General features: G+C 50.2%; 1 protein-coding gene across 1 annotated transcript; it reads right to left on the reverse strand.

Annotated features, from left to right (window-relative positions):
* Positions 1 to 1569: 1569 nt before the first annotated feature.
* Positions 1570 to 15868, reverse strand: SPRY4 (sprouty RTK signaling antagonist 4). Its single transcript, XM_080920315.1, has 2 exons — positions 15744 to 15868; positions 1570 to 5968 (listed from the first exon to the last, which is right to left on the reverse strand). Exon 2 carries the CDS (start codon positions 5919 to 5921, stop codon positions 5019 to 5021), a length of 903 nt encoding a protein of 300 aa, XP_080776441.1. The 5' UTR covers positions 5922 to 5968; positions 15744 to 15868; the 3' UTR covers positions 1570 to 5018.
* Between the last annotated feature and the right edge of the window lie 2484 nt (positions 15869 to 18352).

The following is an 18352-nucleotide window of genomic DNA, read 5'->3' on the forward strand; positions in this document are numbered from 1 at the left end:
CCCCACCAAGCCAAGCCCTTCCCTGCACGAGCTGGGTAAGTACTCAGCGTGAGGACCCGGCCATTCCTTCTTTGAAGAACACTATGTGGTGACAGGAAGAGGTTGATGCAACTTCTGCTTTTGTATTTGGTCACTGGGACACGCTCAAGCTTCCCCATGCAGTACTTCTTCCCCAAGTCCAACTACTGAGCCCTCACATTTTTACATTCTGTATGTGCAGCAATTTCCCCGACTTCCATTTCTGTTATCTCTAAAGCAAACGGCATCAAGCAGAAAGTCACGCAGCAAATGCTGACCTTTGGGGTCACCCCAAAAACCATCTGTAACTGGGAACTAAGGAGGTCCAAGGCCATACAAGGCAGACAAGAATAGCAGTTGCAGATTTCCCTTATGGATGTTCTGGGCTTCCTCCTTTTCCCTGGGTGAGTGGACTCTTCATGCATGCAATTCAAGAGGGGTTTTTGTTATTAACCTCTAAAACCCCCAGAATCAAAATGTAAACCCCACCAACCAACCTGTGACTGAACCTGATGAGTCAACAAATGTTGAATGTTAGACACTATTTGGGACCAAAGTGTTACTTTTGTAGGGCTGGTAAAGGTCACATGGCCAGAAAACAGCAGGGGTTCAAGGAAGTTCACTATAGAATGGGACCAGGGGACCACATGGTGGTGGCACATGCTTTTAATCCCAACACTCAGAAGCAGAGGTAGGCAGATTTCTGAGTTCAAGGCCAGCCTGGTCTGGAGTTTCAGGACAGGCAAAGCTACAGAGAAACCCTGTCTTGAAAAAAAATTAAAGAATGGGACCAGGGGTTCCTTGACTTGTGTTCCAAAACCCCAGAGGGTAATAGTATTGGATACTAAGGAGCCCAATGATGCCACTAGTGACTGAGAGAAGGAACGGATCCAGGGATGGTAGTGCCTTTCATCCCTACACTCACAACGAAAAGGTAGGCAGATCTCTTAAATCTGAGAAGCTGTTCAGTGGCTAGGAGGCCTTAAGTGGTTAAGACCTCGCTTTGAGGTCTCTTATTAGTAAAAACCTGCTGGAGTTCTGCTGAGAACTCTACTGCTTGGCTTCTTGAAGCCTGTAGATCTCGCAGCATCAGGACCAAAGTTTGGCCCTTCCTTTTCCCAACCTGTAGATCTACAGAATCCTTTTTGCCCATCTATATTACCAGAACACCCAACAGCTTGGCATGACAATACACACTTCTAATGCTATCCTGGGCTATCATTATCTTGGGATAGCAAGGACTAACCTAGAACAAGAAAACTTAACACCCAGATACCCCGTGTAAGGGGACAGGGAGTTTTTGTATCACATGGTAACACCCAGCTTCTCTATGAAGTACAAAGTTCTTCAGTAGCTTTCCTATTAATTCTAGACATAGGGTGAGGTTCTCCCCAGTCTGAATACCTAGCCCATGTGTGCACGTGCCCATGTGGCTTGGAGTGTGGAATTCCTGATGGATGAGGATGTCAGACAACTGAACACGACACAGAAGAGAAATGGCAGCCATGTATATATTTAACAATATATATTTATAGATATCTTCTAGATCAGTACATTCAGTTTTTAACTTGTTTTTTTTCTTCACAAACAGAAGAACTCTTACAATAGTAGACTTTCTAAAATAAATACTATTAAAATAGAGCTTCAAAATAAATATTTTTTACAAAGGAAACCTTCTGTGGTAACTTTTGTGGTGGGATGGACAGGTGGGGGGGGCTACAGTAAAAGAGGAATGTGGTGGAGTGGGCGCTGGGGCACAGCTCTAGTGCTGCCAACAGGAAATCAACCACAGGACACAAGAGAAAAGCAAGCTAAGGAACAGCACAGTCACCCACAATCAAAATGGAAAACACAGGATTGACATCCACCGTGACAGAGCAGGGAGGGCACGGAGCTACTCCTCACCAAATGCATAAACCGGGAGGCCCGGGAAGCTCCGGATGTTCTGGTAAATTGTACAGTGCAAATGTGTGCTGCCCACACACCTTAGGCATTTCTTGGAGCAGCACCAGAGACCAAGCTGTTTCCGAGTGATGGGTACCTGGGTCCTGGACCTGACCACTTGATATGTTGCTCCCCCGATGTTGTGATCCAGTTGGGCCCCACTGATGCAGACCCATCAAGATCACAATGTCAGCCGAGTAGGGCCCAACAGTCAGGGCTGCTCTTTGCTCCCTTCCAGTTGGCCTGAGGAGCTCTGATTGTACCTTGGAAGATGTTGCTAGTCTAGACTCAAGACCCCAGTGTGCTCACAGGATTGCTAGCCTTACCCTACAACGGGGAAACCCAATAGCCGAGGTACTTTAAGCAACGTTCTGGATGCCATCCTCGGCTCCAGGGACAAATGACACCCACCCCCCAGGTCTAGAAGCAAGAACCAGCTGGCATTTCTGAAGTGATGTAACCCAGCCAAGCAAGCTAGCAAACAAGTCAGCAACAGCCACAGAAATGTGAGAGCCTTTGCTCTCAGTGCCTGCTGACCAACCTGGGAAGGGATGGGGGCCCTATAAACAAACTACCCCCTTTTTTGTGTGCTTGCCCCCCCTGCACCCCATGTATAGGTGTTTGCCAAGAAGTCAGGGAAAAAAAAAAAAAACCCACAACAGAGCAGAGGAAAAAGGATGCTTCCCTTTACCCCTTTTCTTACCACTGAGCAAGTGGATCCCAAAGTAAACTCCTGGGGGGCAAGGTGGGGGGGGGAGTTCTGTAGACATCATTCCCAAGCCAAGCCAAAACAAGGGGGGTATGGGGGGAAGCAAACCAAAACCCATAAAAATCCGTGTTTACAGCTATGTACACAATGTCAGGGTTTGGGAGGGGTTGCCAGGAAACAGGGTCTGTGTGGTAGAGGGTCTGTGTATGTTAAGTGTCATGTGTGCATGTGCGCATACACGGCTCATGTAACTCAACTGTCCACAGAAGTGTGTAGACCAAGATCACCAAAGTGCAACTTGCTACCAGGTCAGCTCTCCTGTGGAGACAAATTGAGGGAGGGACTCTGGGCAAAGATCCCAGGCTTCTTAGAAAGAGTGCACGTGTGCGCTATCATTTTTTTTGGGGGGGTTGTTTCCCTCCACACACCTCATCTGAGGAAAACACCACAAGCTCCTTCAGAAAGCGTCTAATACATTCAATTAGTGTAAGTGGTTTGCTGATCTCGGGGTTTTGTCCTCTTATCTTTCCTTCCGACCTGTGCAAGAACAGCACAGTTGTGGTGAGGGCAGGTGTATGGATTAGCTATAGACGATGAAGATGCAGATTTTATACTTGCCTTTTACAAGCCAGTAAATGTTACATAAATAAAGCTGAAAAATAAAACCCTCCCTTCCTCCAATCAATAAATACCTATGGTTACAATTAACTTATTCTAAATCATAAGGTGTTAACTACTACTTCTAGTAGCTTCCAAGGAGGGGGTGGGGGTGAATCCTTGAGAACAGAGCAATAGGTACACTCCACTCACAACTGCCTGCCTCCTCGCCTCCTTCCTGGAGGCAGCTCACACAAAGAACCACAACTGTTCTATATGCTTTTCGCCTAATGCTCTTCCAATTTTACCTGGGGTACCTCTTCTGACCCAGTCTATTTCCCGAATCAGAGGCAGGGATGGAGACAAAATACCACACAAAAGCAAAACAAAACAAAAAAAACTTAAAAAAAAAAAAAAAACCGCAACAGTTGGGGAGCAAGGACCAGAGACACTGTAGCTTTCTGCATGCAACAAGTACCTACCCACTGGACGTGCTGCGCTTTCTGAGTCCTTTAGCACCGTGAGAGAAAGAGTTGCTACGTCTTTGGGGACCGTTGGGAGGGGTGTGTGTGCTGCACACAAAAAGTGGGGCTCAAATCCGGCAGCCCCTGGAGTTCCCCACCCTCTCTGGCATCTTCTGACTTCCCCACTGGGGCGCCTCCTAACACTAAAATAGACTCTGTCATCTCTATGTACAAAGACAGGCGCATCGCTATACACAAAAGGCTACAGCAAGCAGCAGAACCAGAAGAAAACCCAACCCCAGTTCGGCTCAACTGTCATTCTGCCAATGGGAGGTACGGCCTCTTCTTTGCCATTCTTGATGTGCGTTGGGGGGGGACGCTCCTTGAGGTTGCTTGCCCCCAGATTTTGAAATCAGCCCTTCCTGGGGGTGGCCCAAAAGGAAGCAAGTTGTTGTATTATTATCATTTAAACACCAATAGCATCTAGTTTAATTAAACATATAAAAACATCATGGCTGGATCCAGAGACCACAGCCTCAGACTCATTGGCAAAATGATATTTGGTCCTGCTTGTGCTATCCTGACCTTCTTAACCCAGCAAGTTTTCTACAAAGAATCTGAGTAGGAAGAGCCCAGGACACATAGCAGGGCAGGCCAGTCTGTGACTCTGTTAAGAACCAGAGGATGGTGTGATGAGCGGACACCCCCAAGTCAGTGATTGAAGCTAGGAGGACCACATGGCTAGGTGGTTCCTTATCCACTCCGCGGGCTCCAGGGAGAGGGCAGCTTACCGGCGATTTTGTTCTCAGCCATGAAGTTCATACAGCAGGAATTGCTATGGTGCACCTTCCCAAGAGGCCAAGGCCAACAGGCATAAACAGAGGCGGAAAAAGAAGTCAAGGCTCTGAGGGTCTTCCTCGAGGTATCTCGCCTCCCATTAGCTGTTCCTCCCAAGCAGGAGGCTCCAGTAGGAGCCAGAGAGAATGGCGGAGTGGGAGGGAGGGGAGGGGAAGGCCGAACTTGCAGATTTTGTGTCCACATTTGTCTTCAGTCTTCTGAAATAGGGAAACTGCTCTCCCCACACCCTGACACTGTCACTGCTGTTTAACAAAGTTTCAAGACCATAACACCACCCCCCCAAAGTGCATCTTCATCCTTTTGGGGACTCAAGGCTAGGCAGTAGCGTTCTCTGCCGGTTTCTTCCCAATCTAGGGTTTAGGAGAGGACGGATGAGTAAGGTCAGCCTCAGGAGACTGGCAGGAGGGACCACGTCTTCATCCAAAGTGTCAGAAAGGCTTGTCGGACCTGCTGGCCTTGGTGTCCCCGCTGGCTGCCTTGCAGATGACGCTGTTCGTGTGCTTGCAGCGGCAACCTGGGCGTCTCAGGCGGTCATAGCCGCGCTGCGCCAGCTTGACGCAGCCTGTGGCCGGCAGGTAGCACAGCAGACAGGGCAGCACCACAGAGAGGGCGCCCATGAAGGACCAGCGGGCGCAGCAGTTGGAGCCGGAGCAGGAGCAGGGATGGTCAGCGCAAGAACCCTCATCATCCTCATTAGTACAGTGGTAGAAGATACCTTGCACCAGGCACATGCATGTGCCGTAGTTGACCAGGGTCTGGGCCGAGCACAGGCACTCTTGGTTGCAGACCCAGCAGGAGGGTAACGTCCGAGGGGACGCACACTCCTTGCACTTACACTTCCCACAGGCCTCACACAGCAAGAAGTGTTTGTCTAGCTCTGGCGGAGCTGCTGGGACCTTGAGGTCCAGTGGCTTACAGTGGACCACCTTGGGCTGGAGGCGCACAGCCCGGGGCGAGGCCTGCTCGGCCACTGGCGGTGGTGCCATGTGATCTAGGAGCCTCTGGTCGGAGGAAGTGCTGCTGCTGCTGCTTACAGAGCTGGGCCGACCGCTGAAGGAGATCCAGTGGTGAGTGACATCCTGGTCACAGCGGGCGGGTGTAGGAGCCAGCTCTGGGGCCCCGCCCCGGGGGCGCTTGGGCCCCGTGGCAGGGGCCAAGCTGGGGTTGTCTATGTAGTCGTTCTCCACGTGGCTGGTCTTCACCTGATCAATGGGTAAGATGGTGAGTGGGTGCTGGAGACGGCTGTGGGGCACTCTACTGTCCAGGAGGGGCTGCACCATGACTGAGCCGGGGTTCAAAGGGACGCCGCTCTGTGGAATCGGGGGCTCCATGAGGCTGGAGGTCCTGAACTGCACCAAGAGACAGGCTTCTAGGGGTCCTGGAGGAGAGGAAGGAAAAAGAGAAAATGGATTCCGAGCATCAATACATGGCCTGTTACTACACTCCCCTCAATCTTAAAGTGAGGCCGTGGGAGCCTAAATAAAACGCAAACTAAATTCCTTCATTGAATTTCCTAGAAACTCCCAAGGCTTACACGGTCAAAACTGATAACGATATTGGAAGAAATAACACCTATTGGGCTTGGTGCAGCTTGGTGGTAGATGGCTTTCCTAGAGTGCCTCACAGGTTCTGGCTTTGGTTATCATCACCATGGGTGTGTGTGTGGGGGGGGGGGGGGGAGGTCCAGGCCTAGTGGCACATGCCTAGAATCTCAGAATTTGGGAGGTGAAAACAAGGGGTACTAGCCTGGGCTACAGACTACACAGCCTGTCTCAAAAACAGCTTTAACACTAACAGCATTGCTGTAGACAAGTTTATAACTTCCTTAAAAAAATTTTTTTTGAGGGGGAGAAGGGTGAGACAGGTTTTCTCTGTGTAGCCCTGGCTGTCCTGGAGCTCACTCTGTAGACCAGGATGGCCTTGGATTCAGAGATCCACATGCCTCTGCCTTCCCAGTGCTGGCATTTATGGCATGTGCCACCACTGCCTGGCTTAATTATTTTTAATGTATGTGTGGGGTTGGGGGACAAAACTTTTCTTAGAGGACAATCCCTTCTCTCTCCTTCCACCTTTATGTATGATGATAATGTTTGAACTCGGGTCCCCAGGCTTGTGAACATCTGTACCAGCTGAGCCATCTCATTCCTCCTTTTGAGGAGAGGGGACAGCAGGGAGATGTTCTCACTGTGTAGACATGGGCTGGCCCCTGAACTTGGTTTGTATTAACAGGTTATCCTTGAATTCACAGGGATCCACCTGCCTCTGAGTTCTGGGGCCCTAAAGTCTTCACCTTTTTAAAGGGGTTCCTGCAAGGATTAAATAAGATGTACACCTGCTACATAGGGATGTACTTAATTCATCACTACCTTAAAATAAAACCACTTTGACTTCCTAAGTCAGCACTTCAAGTCCTGCAGGGTCTGTACTGGGCACTGAGGACCATGTATGTGGTCAATGGAACTCAAGAGCTGGATAAACAAAAGCCTTCATTTTGGATACTGAGAAGGAAGGGACACATCCGATGCCTGATGCCTGCTCATCCAGGACATTAGCCTACGACTCCCAATTCCGAGAGCAGCAACGGCCAGCAGCCAATAGCCCCTAGGTAGGTGAGCTTCCAGCAACTTGCATGGGAAATCCTCTCAAGGGGTACTCACATCACCCATTTTCAAGTGCTGAGCTGAACATTCAGACTAAATGCTATTTACTAGAATAGCTAAGCCAGCCCTGGATCAGTTTCTAATTTCACTGAGAGAGTGCAATTTTAAGTTGGCATCCGGCCAGAGATTCAACTGCAGGGCCTGACACGGAACCCCAGGAAGTCACTTAAATCAAAGAGCGGAAACGGCTTGGTTCAAATTTAGAAAGTGCACATTGTTTTCTATTAGAAGTGCCATTTCCTTGCCTGCTGACCTTTACATTTGGAATTCGGATGGAGATCAATTTAAAGAAATAGCAGCAGAAGGCCAAGACCTCTGCTCAAAGGAGACACAATTTGGAATCCAAAGGGAAGATTACACTGTGGGAAGATTTCACAAAGAACTTCAAGGGAACAGGGATGGGGTGGGGTGGAAGGATGGAAGAAGAAGAAGGGTCTTCAGAAAGACCTTACACACAAAAGGCTAGAGTGTGTCAAGGGTGATGTTTCTGTAAAAGCCTTTTCAAGATGCTAATGACAGTTCCTGTCTCTCACCTAAGTTTATCTTGCATCAAAGGTGTTGCCAAGGGGATGTGAGGTAGGTTTCTAGTTCACTTTTTTTTTTTTTTTTACCCACTTGCTGGGACCATCTCAGTATCACAGGAGAGAGACACCTACCTGCCTGGGACTCACACTGTGGTAAAGTCTCGTGGTGATGGAGGGAGGAGGCTGAGCAAACTCACTGCTTATCTATGCTTGTCCCTGCTTAGAGATGAGGGTTTAAGCCAAAGCTCTTTCTTGGATGCTTCTAGTCCATATGAAATAGGGCTGTCCCTAGCATTACTCTATGTATTATCTATGCCTCTAAGCACAAAACCTCCAGTTTTCTCAAGGGTCAATGCTCAGTTCCAGTTTACACAGGGCACTGACTACTGGCTCTATGGGGATTTCTACATACACTATTTCCCTGTCTGTCATGGATGAAGTCTACCTGGTGCAGGGTCACCAAAGTTTTCTTCAACAAAATCAGATGTTTTTTAACCGTCTATTTGCTGAGACAAGGCCTCACATTATGTTAGGTAGGTCCTGAGACTTACTATGTAATAGCCCAGGCTGGTCTTGAACTTGTAGGCGTTCTCTTCCCTCACCCTCCCAACTGCTGTGATTACAGGTGTGAGCCATTATACACAGCACAGAGCACCAGTTTGCCTCAACTACCTGGAACATTCTCTTGTCAAGGGTGGCTTCACTGAATTGTTGTGGCCATGGCTGGGAATAAGCATCCACCCACAGAGATGCCCTGTGAGGAACGATACCTTTCAGATAGATAGCACACTTGTTCTAAGTAGGGTCTCAAAGCCTTTTCTCTAGAAAATGTTAAGTTTGGGGTCAAATGACCAGCTGGTTAGAAGCCCCAGGTTTTAGCAGCAGGGTCTTAAAGGGGTGGTTAAAGGGGGAAAAGGCGTATTTTTTGCATAATATAAATGGTCACAGGTGTCAGCCAGAACCTTCCTCCCTCTTTCGATAACAACATGACCTTTGATTACAGAAAGCACAGGTTGGGAACACCTGCCAACAAAATGCCTTGGAAGCTTCAAGTGGCTACATATTGGCCCTTGTAGCTATGGTTTTTATCTCAGGAGCAAGCAGAGTTGACCAAGCTAAGCCACCGAGGCAGACTGATTTCCCTGCTCTGCTTTCCAAAGCAGGTTACCCAAAACAGCTGCGTTTCTTGCAGATGAAGCAAAAAGCACAGGCAACTTTGAAGGATGTTTTGCAGGTCCTGGAATATGTGAGTAGACAAGACTCTCCCAAGTCATGCGAAAGCCAGGAAAACCAGTTTGGAGCAGCCACGGAAGCCAGTGAGGACACTGCCATCCACAGGTTCCCATCATGCTCCAGAGGCAGCTGTTAACATCTGGGCTGACAGTCTAGGCCAGCCTTGAGAAGACTGTGGGATCTTGGACCCCAATGACTTAGCTTTCTCTGGACACGCAGCATCTGACATTCGGTTCCAGAAGGCTTGTTCAAAAAGGAATCTCCCCACCATAACCATCAAGTCTCTCAACCAGCACCTCAGCAAACCCTGATGGCTGGCTCAGAGACACAACACAGCTCACACTTGCTTAGGCCTGCCCCAGCCAGCCTCTTAGAGCCTCTGCTGAATTGATGTGGCTGGCCAAGGAAGATAAACAACTGCCTGTCAGACAACCCCTCACAGCACAACCCTAGGCCTACTCCCTACCTGGCAACCCCCACCCCCCCAAGTCTGAGTTCTATTCCCAAGATCAGTCTCCACCCTGGGACACTTCCGCCCTTGCAGGTGTTAAGTGCACTGCTCCAGGCACCTCTGCTTCTCCTCCAAGGAAGAGAATTATAAACAGGATAGGAAGCTTTCCTCAGCAATCTGTAGGGAAGAACTAGATGGTCAATTTGGAAGATTCTGGAGGGAAATGACACCAACCCTGCACTTAGCCAAGGAAGGGCCTCACAGCTATATGATTAGCCTAAGAAGGAACTTTCATATCACCTCCGCTCAACCAAATAATAATAATAATAATAATAATAATAATAATAGCTACTTTTTAGAAGGGGCTGATATTTACGGAACACTTCCTGGTGCCAGGCTTTCTGTTGGATTCTCCCATTTACTCTTTACTGTTGCCTTATGGGATAGCGCCCATATGGGAGTTAGAAATGAAAGCACGGGGAGATGGCTGGTCAGTGGAGTGTTTGTCATGCAATCGGAGGACCTAAATTCTGGTCCCGAAAGCAGTTTTGTCATATCTGGAACCCTTGTGTAGTGAAGACAGAGCATAGCTCACAGGTCAGTCACACCGCTAGATTATCACTGAGTTCAACTGAAAGACCCCATCCCTGTCTCCAATGATGAGGGACTGGAGGAACGCAGCAAATTAAGAGCACTTGCTGTTCTTGGAGAGGACCTGGGTTTAGTCTCCAGCACCCGCATGGTGGCTCTCAATCATGTACATCTCTCATTCTAGAGAAATCCAACACCCTCTTCTGGCCTCGGAGAACATCAGATATGCCTGTGGTATACGTACATGCATACCAATACTCCCATATAAATAAGATAAGAGAGCCATTGGGGAAGACAGCACATCCGTGCACACGTTTGAGGGAGCAGGTACTTTGGAGCACAAAGGCAGAGCAAATGATCAGGGTGGGAGTCATTTCTATTCAGTCATGTGACCCTGTGGCAAAAGTCTGGGTTCTGACAATGACTTGCGGAAACTTTCCCTACCCCAGGTGATCCATGCCATGACTCTTCAGTTACCACCAGCCCCCCCCCCCACGTGTGTGTGTGTGTGTGTGTGTGTGTGTGTGTAGGTGGTGAGAGGTTTAGTAACCCAGTCACAGCAAGGAGATCAGTGTCTCCAGACAGGGTATTTGTCCCATCACTAGCTAAATATTTCAGTTTAGTTTTTTTGGCCACTCTTTCTGTCTTTTCACCTTTCCTTTGTGAAGTGTCCGCATCTTTACACAGATGACCTCAAAGGGTTTCACTGTAAAAACAGCCCCTAAAGGAAGAGGAAATTCTGGGTTGAAAGGGGACCCCCACCTCCTCCTCCTCCCATCAAGCTAAGCTTGGGGGGGCGTTCCTCAGGCATCTCTGATGACAGTTTCCAGTGCAGGTGTGTAGGGGAGAGGAGGGGAGGGAAAGGGAGAGCCACTCAAGGAAACTAGAAGAGGCCAGGGCTGATGAATCAGCAAGCTCCCCACCCCCACCCCCTATCCCATCACAGTCTCTTGATCTGAAGCTTGGTCTGGCAGCTCAGAGCGTCCAGTCTTGACCATCACTGCCAGCGATATCTGTGGGGAGAGAGCTAGACACAGGCTGCAATGATCAAGAGGCAATGTCAACTGTTCTCACAAGCTGGTCACCCCGCCCTAAGAAAAGGGGAGCTGGGGAATACGGAGAAAACCTGCCGGCCATACATTAACATCTACCAACTGGTGAGAAGCTCTGAACGGCCATACATTAACATCTACCAACTGGTGAGAAGCTCTGACCGAATGCAGTTTCTCTGCTGCCCATTCAGTCTTAGCAGAGGTTTGTCTAACCCTTTAAAGAACACAGAATAAAGGTCGTTCCCGCCCACCCCTCTGCAACACCAATGCCTGGTCCTTTGTGACACTGTCCCACTTTAGTTAATTAAGCTACAGCCAGATGATGACTTATTGCTTTTAGAAAGACCCTTAAGAGGGGTTTAGGGAAAGCCAGGGACTTCCCTCCCTGGGCCTTATGGGGGAAACCGATTTGTGGAAAAAATGGCCCAGTGGAAGGAAGGCAGCTGAATTTGTCTGAGGACACACCCTCACCCGCTCCCTACTTTACTAGCACTGAAGAGCTCACAGCTGGCTGTGTTAGGGATCACAAAAGAAAACAGGGGTATTCAGTTCTTCTCCCACCCCTGCCCTTCCCTTGGTGTGTTTTAAGCAATTCTAACCAGTTTCAAGTTTCTGCTTTGCTGTATGTATACCCCTGCAGACCCCCGCACCTTGGAAGGCTTCTTTTTAGAAGTCATCAGGATGGTCTTATGGTCTCCCTAAGCTCCACCAAGAAACAGAACTGACAATAGATTTTTAGCTCACTCCTGGGATTGAACAGGAAATAACTTCCCCCTTTCCCAGCCAGAAACAGACTGACAAGGGAAACCTCTTCTACAAGTGGCCACCTGCCCCGGGGCCCCTTCCCCTCCTCCACTAGACCTAGAACATCTGTGCTCACTCTACAACGCCTTGCTTCCTCCCTTCCTTCACAGACTGGAGGCCCTCTCCTCGGTAAGAACCCTATCACAGCTGAACAGCAGGGCCTCTTAAGCCTGGCCACATGTCATGGATACATTCTCCAACCTAGTCAGCTGTCTGAAATCTGCAGGGTAGCCCCAGCTCCCTAAGAGCCAACAATACACCACCTTTCACACCAATAGGTACTTCCTGTGCCTTTCATTAAAAATGTCTTTAAAACTAGACTCTCTACCTAGGAGTACAGGATTAACAGAGGAGCCCCCTCCTCCCAGTCCTGGACACTCATTAGCATCCCTACTGGCAGCTCTGGTCCCTCAGGCTCTTAAGATAGAATAAACTCTTCAAGTCCTGTGCTTACCAGCCCCTAGTCCGTCTCTGCAAAAACCTAGTCATTGTATTCTTCTGTCTTCCCAACCTTATTAAAAAACAAAACAACAATAACAAAAATAAAAACCTGTAAAAACTGTTGTAAAATGGGAACCATGGAGCCTTCTTATAATACCAACACTCAGGAGACAGAGGGAGGAGGATTGCTCTAAAGTTGGAGGTCAGCATGTCTACATGGGAAGTTCCAGGCCAGCTAACAGCTTGTTTCAAAAAAACAACTCATAACTGCGTGAGATAGCACATCTGCAAAAGCAGCACCCAGGAGGGGGGGGGGGCAGAAAAATTAGAGACTGAAGGCCTACGGGGCCTTAGTGGCTAAGAGCACACCCATACTGGAAGACCGAGTTTGGTTTCCAGCACCAACATCCTTCAGATTACAATGTAACAGCTCCAGGGGATCCAACACCTTTGGCTTCTGTGGGCAATTGCATTCACATGGAAGTACCCATATGTAACTAATAAGAACAACAAGAAAACCTTAAGAGTTCAGGATTAGCCTGGACTAGACTGTTTCAAAACAAGCAAGCCAGCTAGCAAACAAGGAACCCCGGTTCAGTCTGTTTCCCAAGCTCCAAATGATTCTAGTAGACTTGGTCAAATGGCAGGAGTTCTCCTTCAGCTAGGCACATGTAACTCCCTCCTTGGTTCCAGAGGACAGACATCCTTGGATTCAGAAACAATTAAACCCAAAAGAAGGCTCTTTTTCCGTAGGCCATCTTGAACACTCAGGCCATATCTAACAGGCATGAGTCCCAGCACCTGGGAGGCAAAGGCAGGAGGAACTCGGTCTGAGTTTGAAGCCAACCAGGACTAGATAATGAGTCTGTCTCAAAAAAATAAATTAATGTAAAAGTGTTCTATGAATCAAAAAACAGGGCAGAAAGATACCTCGTTAAGGGACACTTGACAGCAGAAAGTGAAATTTAAAGCCCTTATGTATGATCCAAAGATGTTACAACCCCAGAGGTAACACATTTCAAAAGCCACTTAAGAACATGTTAATGGGTTTTGTGTCTCTCTTAGTTTTGGATCACTGATTTGCCTTCATTTGTTTTCTGTTGTTTTAGAAAGTCAGCCAAACCCCTGGGCACATATAGTACTAAGCTTGCGAGACAGTGAAAAAGAGGTATGAAGTGGGCAAAGGGTGATTTCCAAATTGCCAATTCTGGAATGAGATACAGGCAAAAACAACCACAGATGCCCGGCCTCCCACCTTCCCTGAGTGGATCCAGTCCACGTGCTGTCCATCTCTTCCCACCCAACCAAAGCTGTGGCCACCATTTCAGAGGGAAATGTGGGAAAGGTTGTGGGACCCAACGAGAGCGCTGGGACATCCCAGAAGCAAAGTGACTCTTGACCTTAGGTCTAAAATTTTCAGATGGCGCATAACCAAGGGATGTCATTAAAGCTCCCTCAACCTAGTTGCCCATCTGGAGTTCAGCAATCTAACCCAACAACACAGTTCAATTGCTCTAGCCTGGTGAGGATTTTCCTGGAATCAAGGGACCCTCTTCTCAAAGAAGTAGCAATGGAGAAATTCAAACTCAGGCGTGTCAACCCTACAACTTCTTTCAGAGAAAGAGCCCGGGCAACTGCAGTCCTTTCCTTCCGGACTCCCATTCACATCCGCATGCACTAAAGCTGGGTTAGAAGCAGAAAATCTCAGATGTTTATGCTCCATTTGTGTGAAGATCCGGAGAACTCTAAACATTGTGAAATCCAGCAGTGCAATATTGGGTAGGGCCTTAGGCCAGACGGAACTTATTAAAAGATTGATAAACCTCTATTTCCCAACCGCTCTAGGTCTCACCTTCCAGCTCTGTACTGCGCAGAGGCCTGTCAGAAAGGTTGCAGCACTGGTCAGTTACAGAGATGTATAGGACTCTTGCCCTCCCCAGGGTCCCTCGCCTCTCCTGAAAACGGGGGAACCACGCCACTGGTTTGGAGACACTGAAGAGGAGACTGCCACTGAGTCTGGAGACTCCAAGGAGTCTATCTTCCTTGCAGCGTCGCCGGGTTCTAGGAAGCCTCCCTGCGCAGTAGGAGGCCTTCAGCCCTGAGCCAGGCCTGACAATATGGATGTCCAGCCATCAGCTTTCCCCTCTACTTAGCATGCAATCCCCCCTCCAGCCCATGTCGCCTAGAACTCCATCCCTTCAGCCCTTCAAAAGTCATGCAACCATCTTTCTGTCTCTCGCCTCCTTTGAGCACCACCCCCAGCCCCCAATCAAAAGAATTGAGAAACCGTCTTCTTGCCCAATAGCAGCTACTGTAAATGCGTTTTGATCGACTGCTTGGAGAGGGAATTGGGCACAGCCGTGGCCCCAGTGATGGAGCAAAGCCCCAGCTACCCAGGTTGGCCAAGCCCGTCCTCTCCCTTACCCTCCTCAATGCCCCCGTGGCCCGGCGACTCCGAATTTTTCAGAACATACCGTCTTTATCCTCTGTTCTCGGTGTTGTCAAGTCTGGTACCAACAAGGAGGGAAAGTGGGCACCTTATCTCTCCTACGCACGCAACCTCTTCCTCCAGCTCCCACACGCCCGGCGTTATGTAAACGCACCTTCAGCCCCCACCACAGCCTTAGCGAGAGGCCCAGGGGCCCTGGGGCTTGGCAAAGATCGATGTCTGAGGATAGGGGGGCACCGGGTGGCTAAGGAGCCTCAGGCCCAGAAGAAGCGAAACAAGGCAGTTGTACAGCATAAAAAGCAGCAGCCGAGCAAAGGTCAGACGGCCTGGAACCTCCTGGCCAAGGAGAGGGAGCAGAAAAGCTCAGTCCTTGGCTGGCCCCACGCTGACCATCCAGTAGGGAAGCTAAGGATAGGAAATCTTGTCCACCACGGCTTGGAACCAAGAAAGAAAAAGCTACGTCGAGCATAGGCCGCTGAGGCGGGCTGGGAAGACCCACGGCAGAGCTGCCACCGTGGGCACGAAGCCCAGGGGTGGGCGAGCCGCCTAAACCTAGGGCACCCCCCCCCAATTCCAAGCGATCGCTCCAGAGCGAACCCGGGGCTGCGGGTTCCAGCGCTCAAGGAGAGTAGTGGCAGAAAAGGCCAGGCCAGAGGCAAACTCCCCTGACACGCACAGGGCTTCCAGAGTCGCACAGGGCGCGGAAGCCCGGCTTGGCAATGCCCCGGGTCAAAAACGGCAGTGCCAGGCTGTGAACACCCCTAGCGCCGTGCCGGCCGGGCGCGCCTGGTAGCTGCGGCGTACCGCAAGGGACCCGAGGAGGCGCAGACCGAGGGAAGGGACACCAAAGCGGATCGAAATAGTGCACCACTGGCCCCAGCCCGAGGGGAGCCGCGTCACGGAATCGAGGGGGATACTTTTGGTTTCCCAAACCGGCTGTGGACTTACTTTGAGGAGCTGCAGAGTCACAAGCATCGCTCCACGTCTATGTAAATCCCCGAACCCGAGTGGGTTAGTCGCCGTTATACTCGCAGACGCCAGTCAGAGGAGCCGGTAAGGCTCTCTAAGTCCTGCAGCGCCAGCTCCGCGCTGTCAGCTCAGCTCGCTGCCTCGGCGGCGATGTTGCAACCCTTGCCTGGGAAAATGGCTTTTTTATGAATGGGAGGGCAGCGAACTCCAGTGCGCACGCGCGCCGCTCGCGATTCTATGAATGGGTGGGCACAAGTGACCCGGTGCGCGCATGCGCTAGGCTCCTTTTTTTATGAATGGGGGGCCGGAAAAGAGCTTAACCCGTGATTGCTGGGGCCGGCTGTTGCTCCTCCTGGGGCCGTCGTTCTTTTACAAAGAGGGGTGGAGGTTGTTGTTCCTTTTTTTTTTTCTTTGTAATGAATGGAGGGCGGCGGCGACTGCAGCAGCTGGCTTAGCTGCGTGGGTTGTACCCTCCTCCCAGCCTGCGAGAGGAGGTAAAGGCCACCTTCACGCCACTGCGGGCTCGGACAGGAACCGTCAGTGTGACTAGAGGGTGGGGGGCGCTGCGGCCTCCGGATCTTGGGCTCAGCGTAGGGTGGGGGAGGATACACCTCGATTTGCGTATCTCTTGTCACCGCAGGCGATGGGGAGGGGGAGCAAGAGGACCCCTACTGGGGACCTTCTCTTCCTTTTTTTTTTTTTTTTTTTTCTAGATCTGTGGCGCCTGGGGACGTCGGGGGTAGGGACCTTTCAGCCGCGTTTGCCAAAAATTAAGAAAATGTCCTTTGTCTATTTCAAAGAAGGGCAGGGTGGGGGTTGAAGAGTGAATCTGGCTCCCATTCTAAGTGCAGACCACTCCTCCTCCCATTTCTTGGGTGTGGACAGTATCTGGGCTGAGGCCTCTTCCGGCTCTAGTACCCCCCGGGGCGATTATGTCCACTCAGCCTGAGGCCTGGCCCTCACCTCTCAGCGCCCCGCCTCTCCCCCGCCCCAGTGTAATGTCCGCAATGCCCGGAGCTTCCGCCCGCCCTCTGCTGCCCTGGCTAGGTTCCCCCTTCACTACTCGCGTCCTTGTCTTCAGTCCTTCCAGGTCTTTGTAATCTTGTGGCCCTCACCTTTGTTACCGAAGGCTGTTTCCACTAATGCTCCCCCCACCTCGCTAAAGAAATAGGGAGAATTGGCCAGGTGGATGGGTGGAGCAGGCCGCGGCAGGATGCTGCGGGGGGGGGGGGGGGGGGTTGGCCACGGTATTAAATAACAGGGCTCTTGAGCCACAGAAGGAATGGAAATGGCCGGAGAGCCTTTCTTTGCTGGGGGATAGGGGGTAGCAGCCCAAGCCGGTGAAAAGAAAAGCCTCTCTATTAGGCCTGACTCCTGTAGTCGGGCTCTCCAGCATCAGGCCCAGGTCCGTACAGTAACCGGGAAGCCTGGGGTAGAGGTAGCTTTGCTGCAGTATAAGGGCTGGTTTTCAGTCCAAATCCCAGGCAGTCTTGCTGGTGTTTGGCCTTCATGGGTTGTAAGGTTTTTCCTCCTACGCCATCGTGTAAAACTGCGCTTGGCTGTTGTCAGAGGAACCAATTGAAAGACTCAGACCACTGGTGAGGTCTGGCCTGGGGCTGGGACTTGGGCTCCATCACAGGCTATTCAGACCAGAACCCAAGGTCACTGTGTCCTACCGTAAAATGCCTTCACAACACTCAGACTCAGGTCTCAGAGATTACTTACTCAGTTCCTGGGACCAGAACAGACTCTCTCCCACGGAGCCTCAGCTTCCTTCCGGAGACGTAACCTCCATCCAGAGCCGGGGGTGGGAGGTGGGGCTTTCGGACTTCCCTCTGTATTCATCGCTATTCCCATTTGTCAGGTCTGGAAATTGAGGCCCGAAGTTCCGCATCTGGTGACCAGAAGGGCAAGTAAATGTGCTGAATTTCAGGGCTTGCAACCCTGAACCTCTGAACACTGAGTTCACCCCTCACCACCATCAGGGTCCGAGAAACCTATTTCTTGTCATCTAAGCCCTTAAACAATGACATCCCCGCGCCCCCCCCCCCCCGCTGGTTTCACTGTGGCCCTTGTTCTGTTTCAAGGATGAGAATGAATAACTCCTTTTGTAAACTGTGCAGGAAGGAGAGGGGATGCTTCCTGATCCCTTCATTGAAAAAGTAGCCAAAAGACAGGGTTCCACTTTGTGAATCTATCTTGAGGGAGGAATATGCCCAAGCCCAATTGAGGAGTTTCAGAGACCCTTCAAGCCCCACCCCCTGTAGTGTTGCCGTGAGCACGGTGCCTGAGAGGCACTGGCCGGCAGCAGCTTTTGAGGAATCCACTTGCTTGTCATATGTTCCTGTCTTCGGTAATTGGGGGCTTATGGTGGGGGACAGATAACTCTCCTTGTCCTTGTGAAGTTCAGTCTTCTAGGAGACAGAGCAAATGCAATTTGAGCATTGAAGTCAGCCCTCTCTGAGGTCATGTGCCTGTGTGTCTGTGAAAGGGTGTGCTCTTGTGTGTGGAGAACAGAAGTCAATCCTTAAAAGAATTAGATTTATTTTTTTATGTGCCTGAGTGTTTTGTCTGTGTGTATGTAATAT

The sequence above is a fragment of the Micromys minutus genome (assembly GCF_963924665.1).
Source record: "Micromys minutus genome assembly, chromosome: 8".
Lineage (NCBI taxonomy): Eukaryota > Metazoa > Chordata > Mammalia > Rodentia > Muridae > Micromys > Micromys minutus.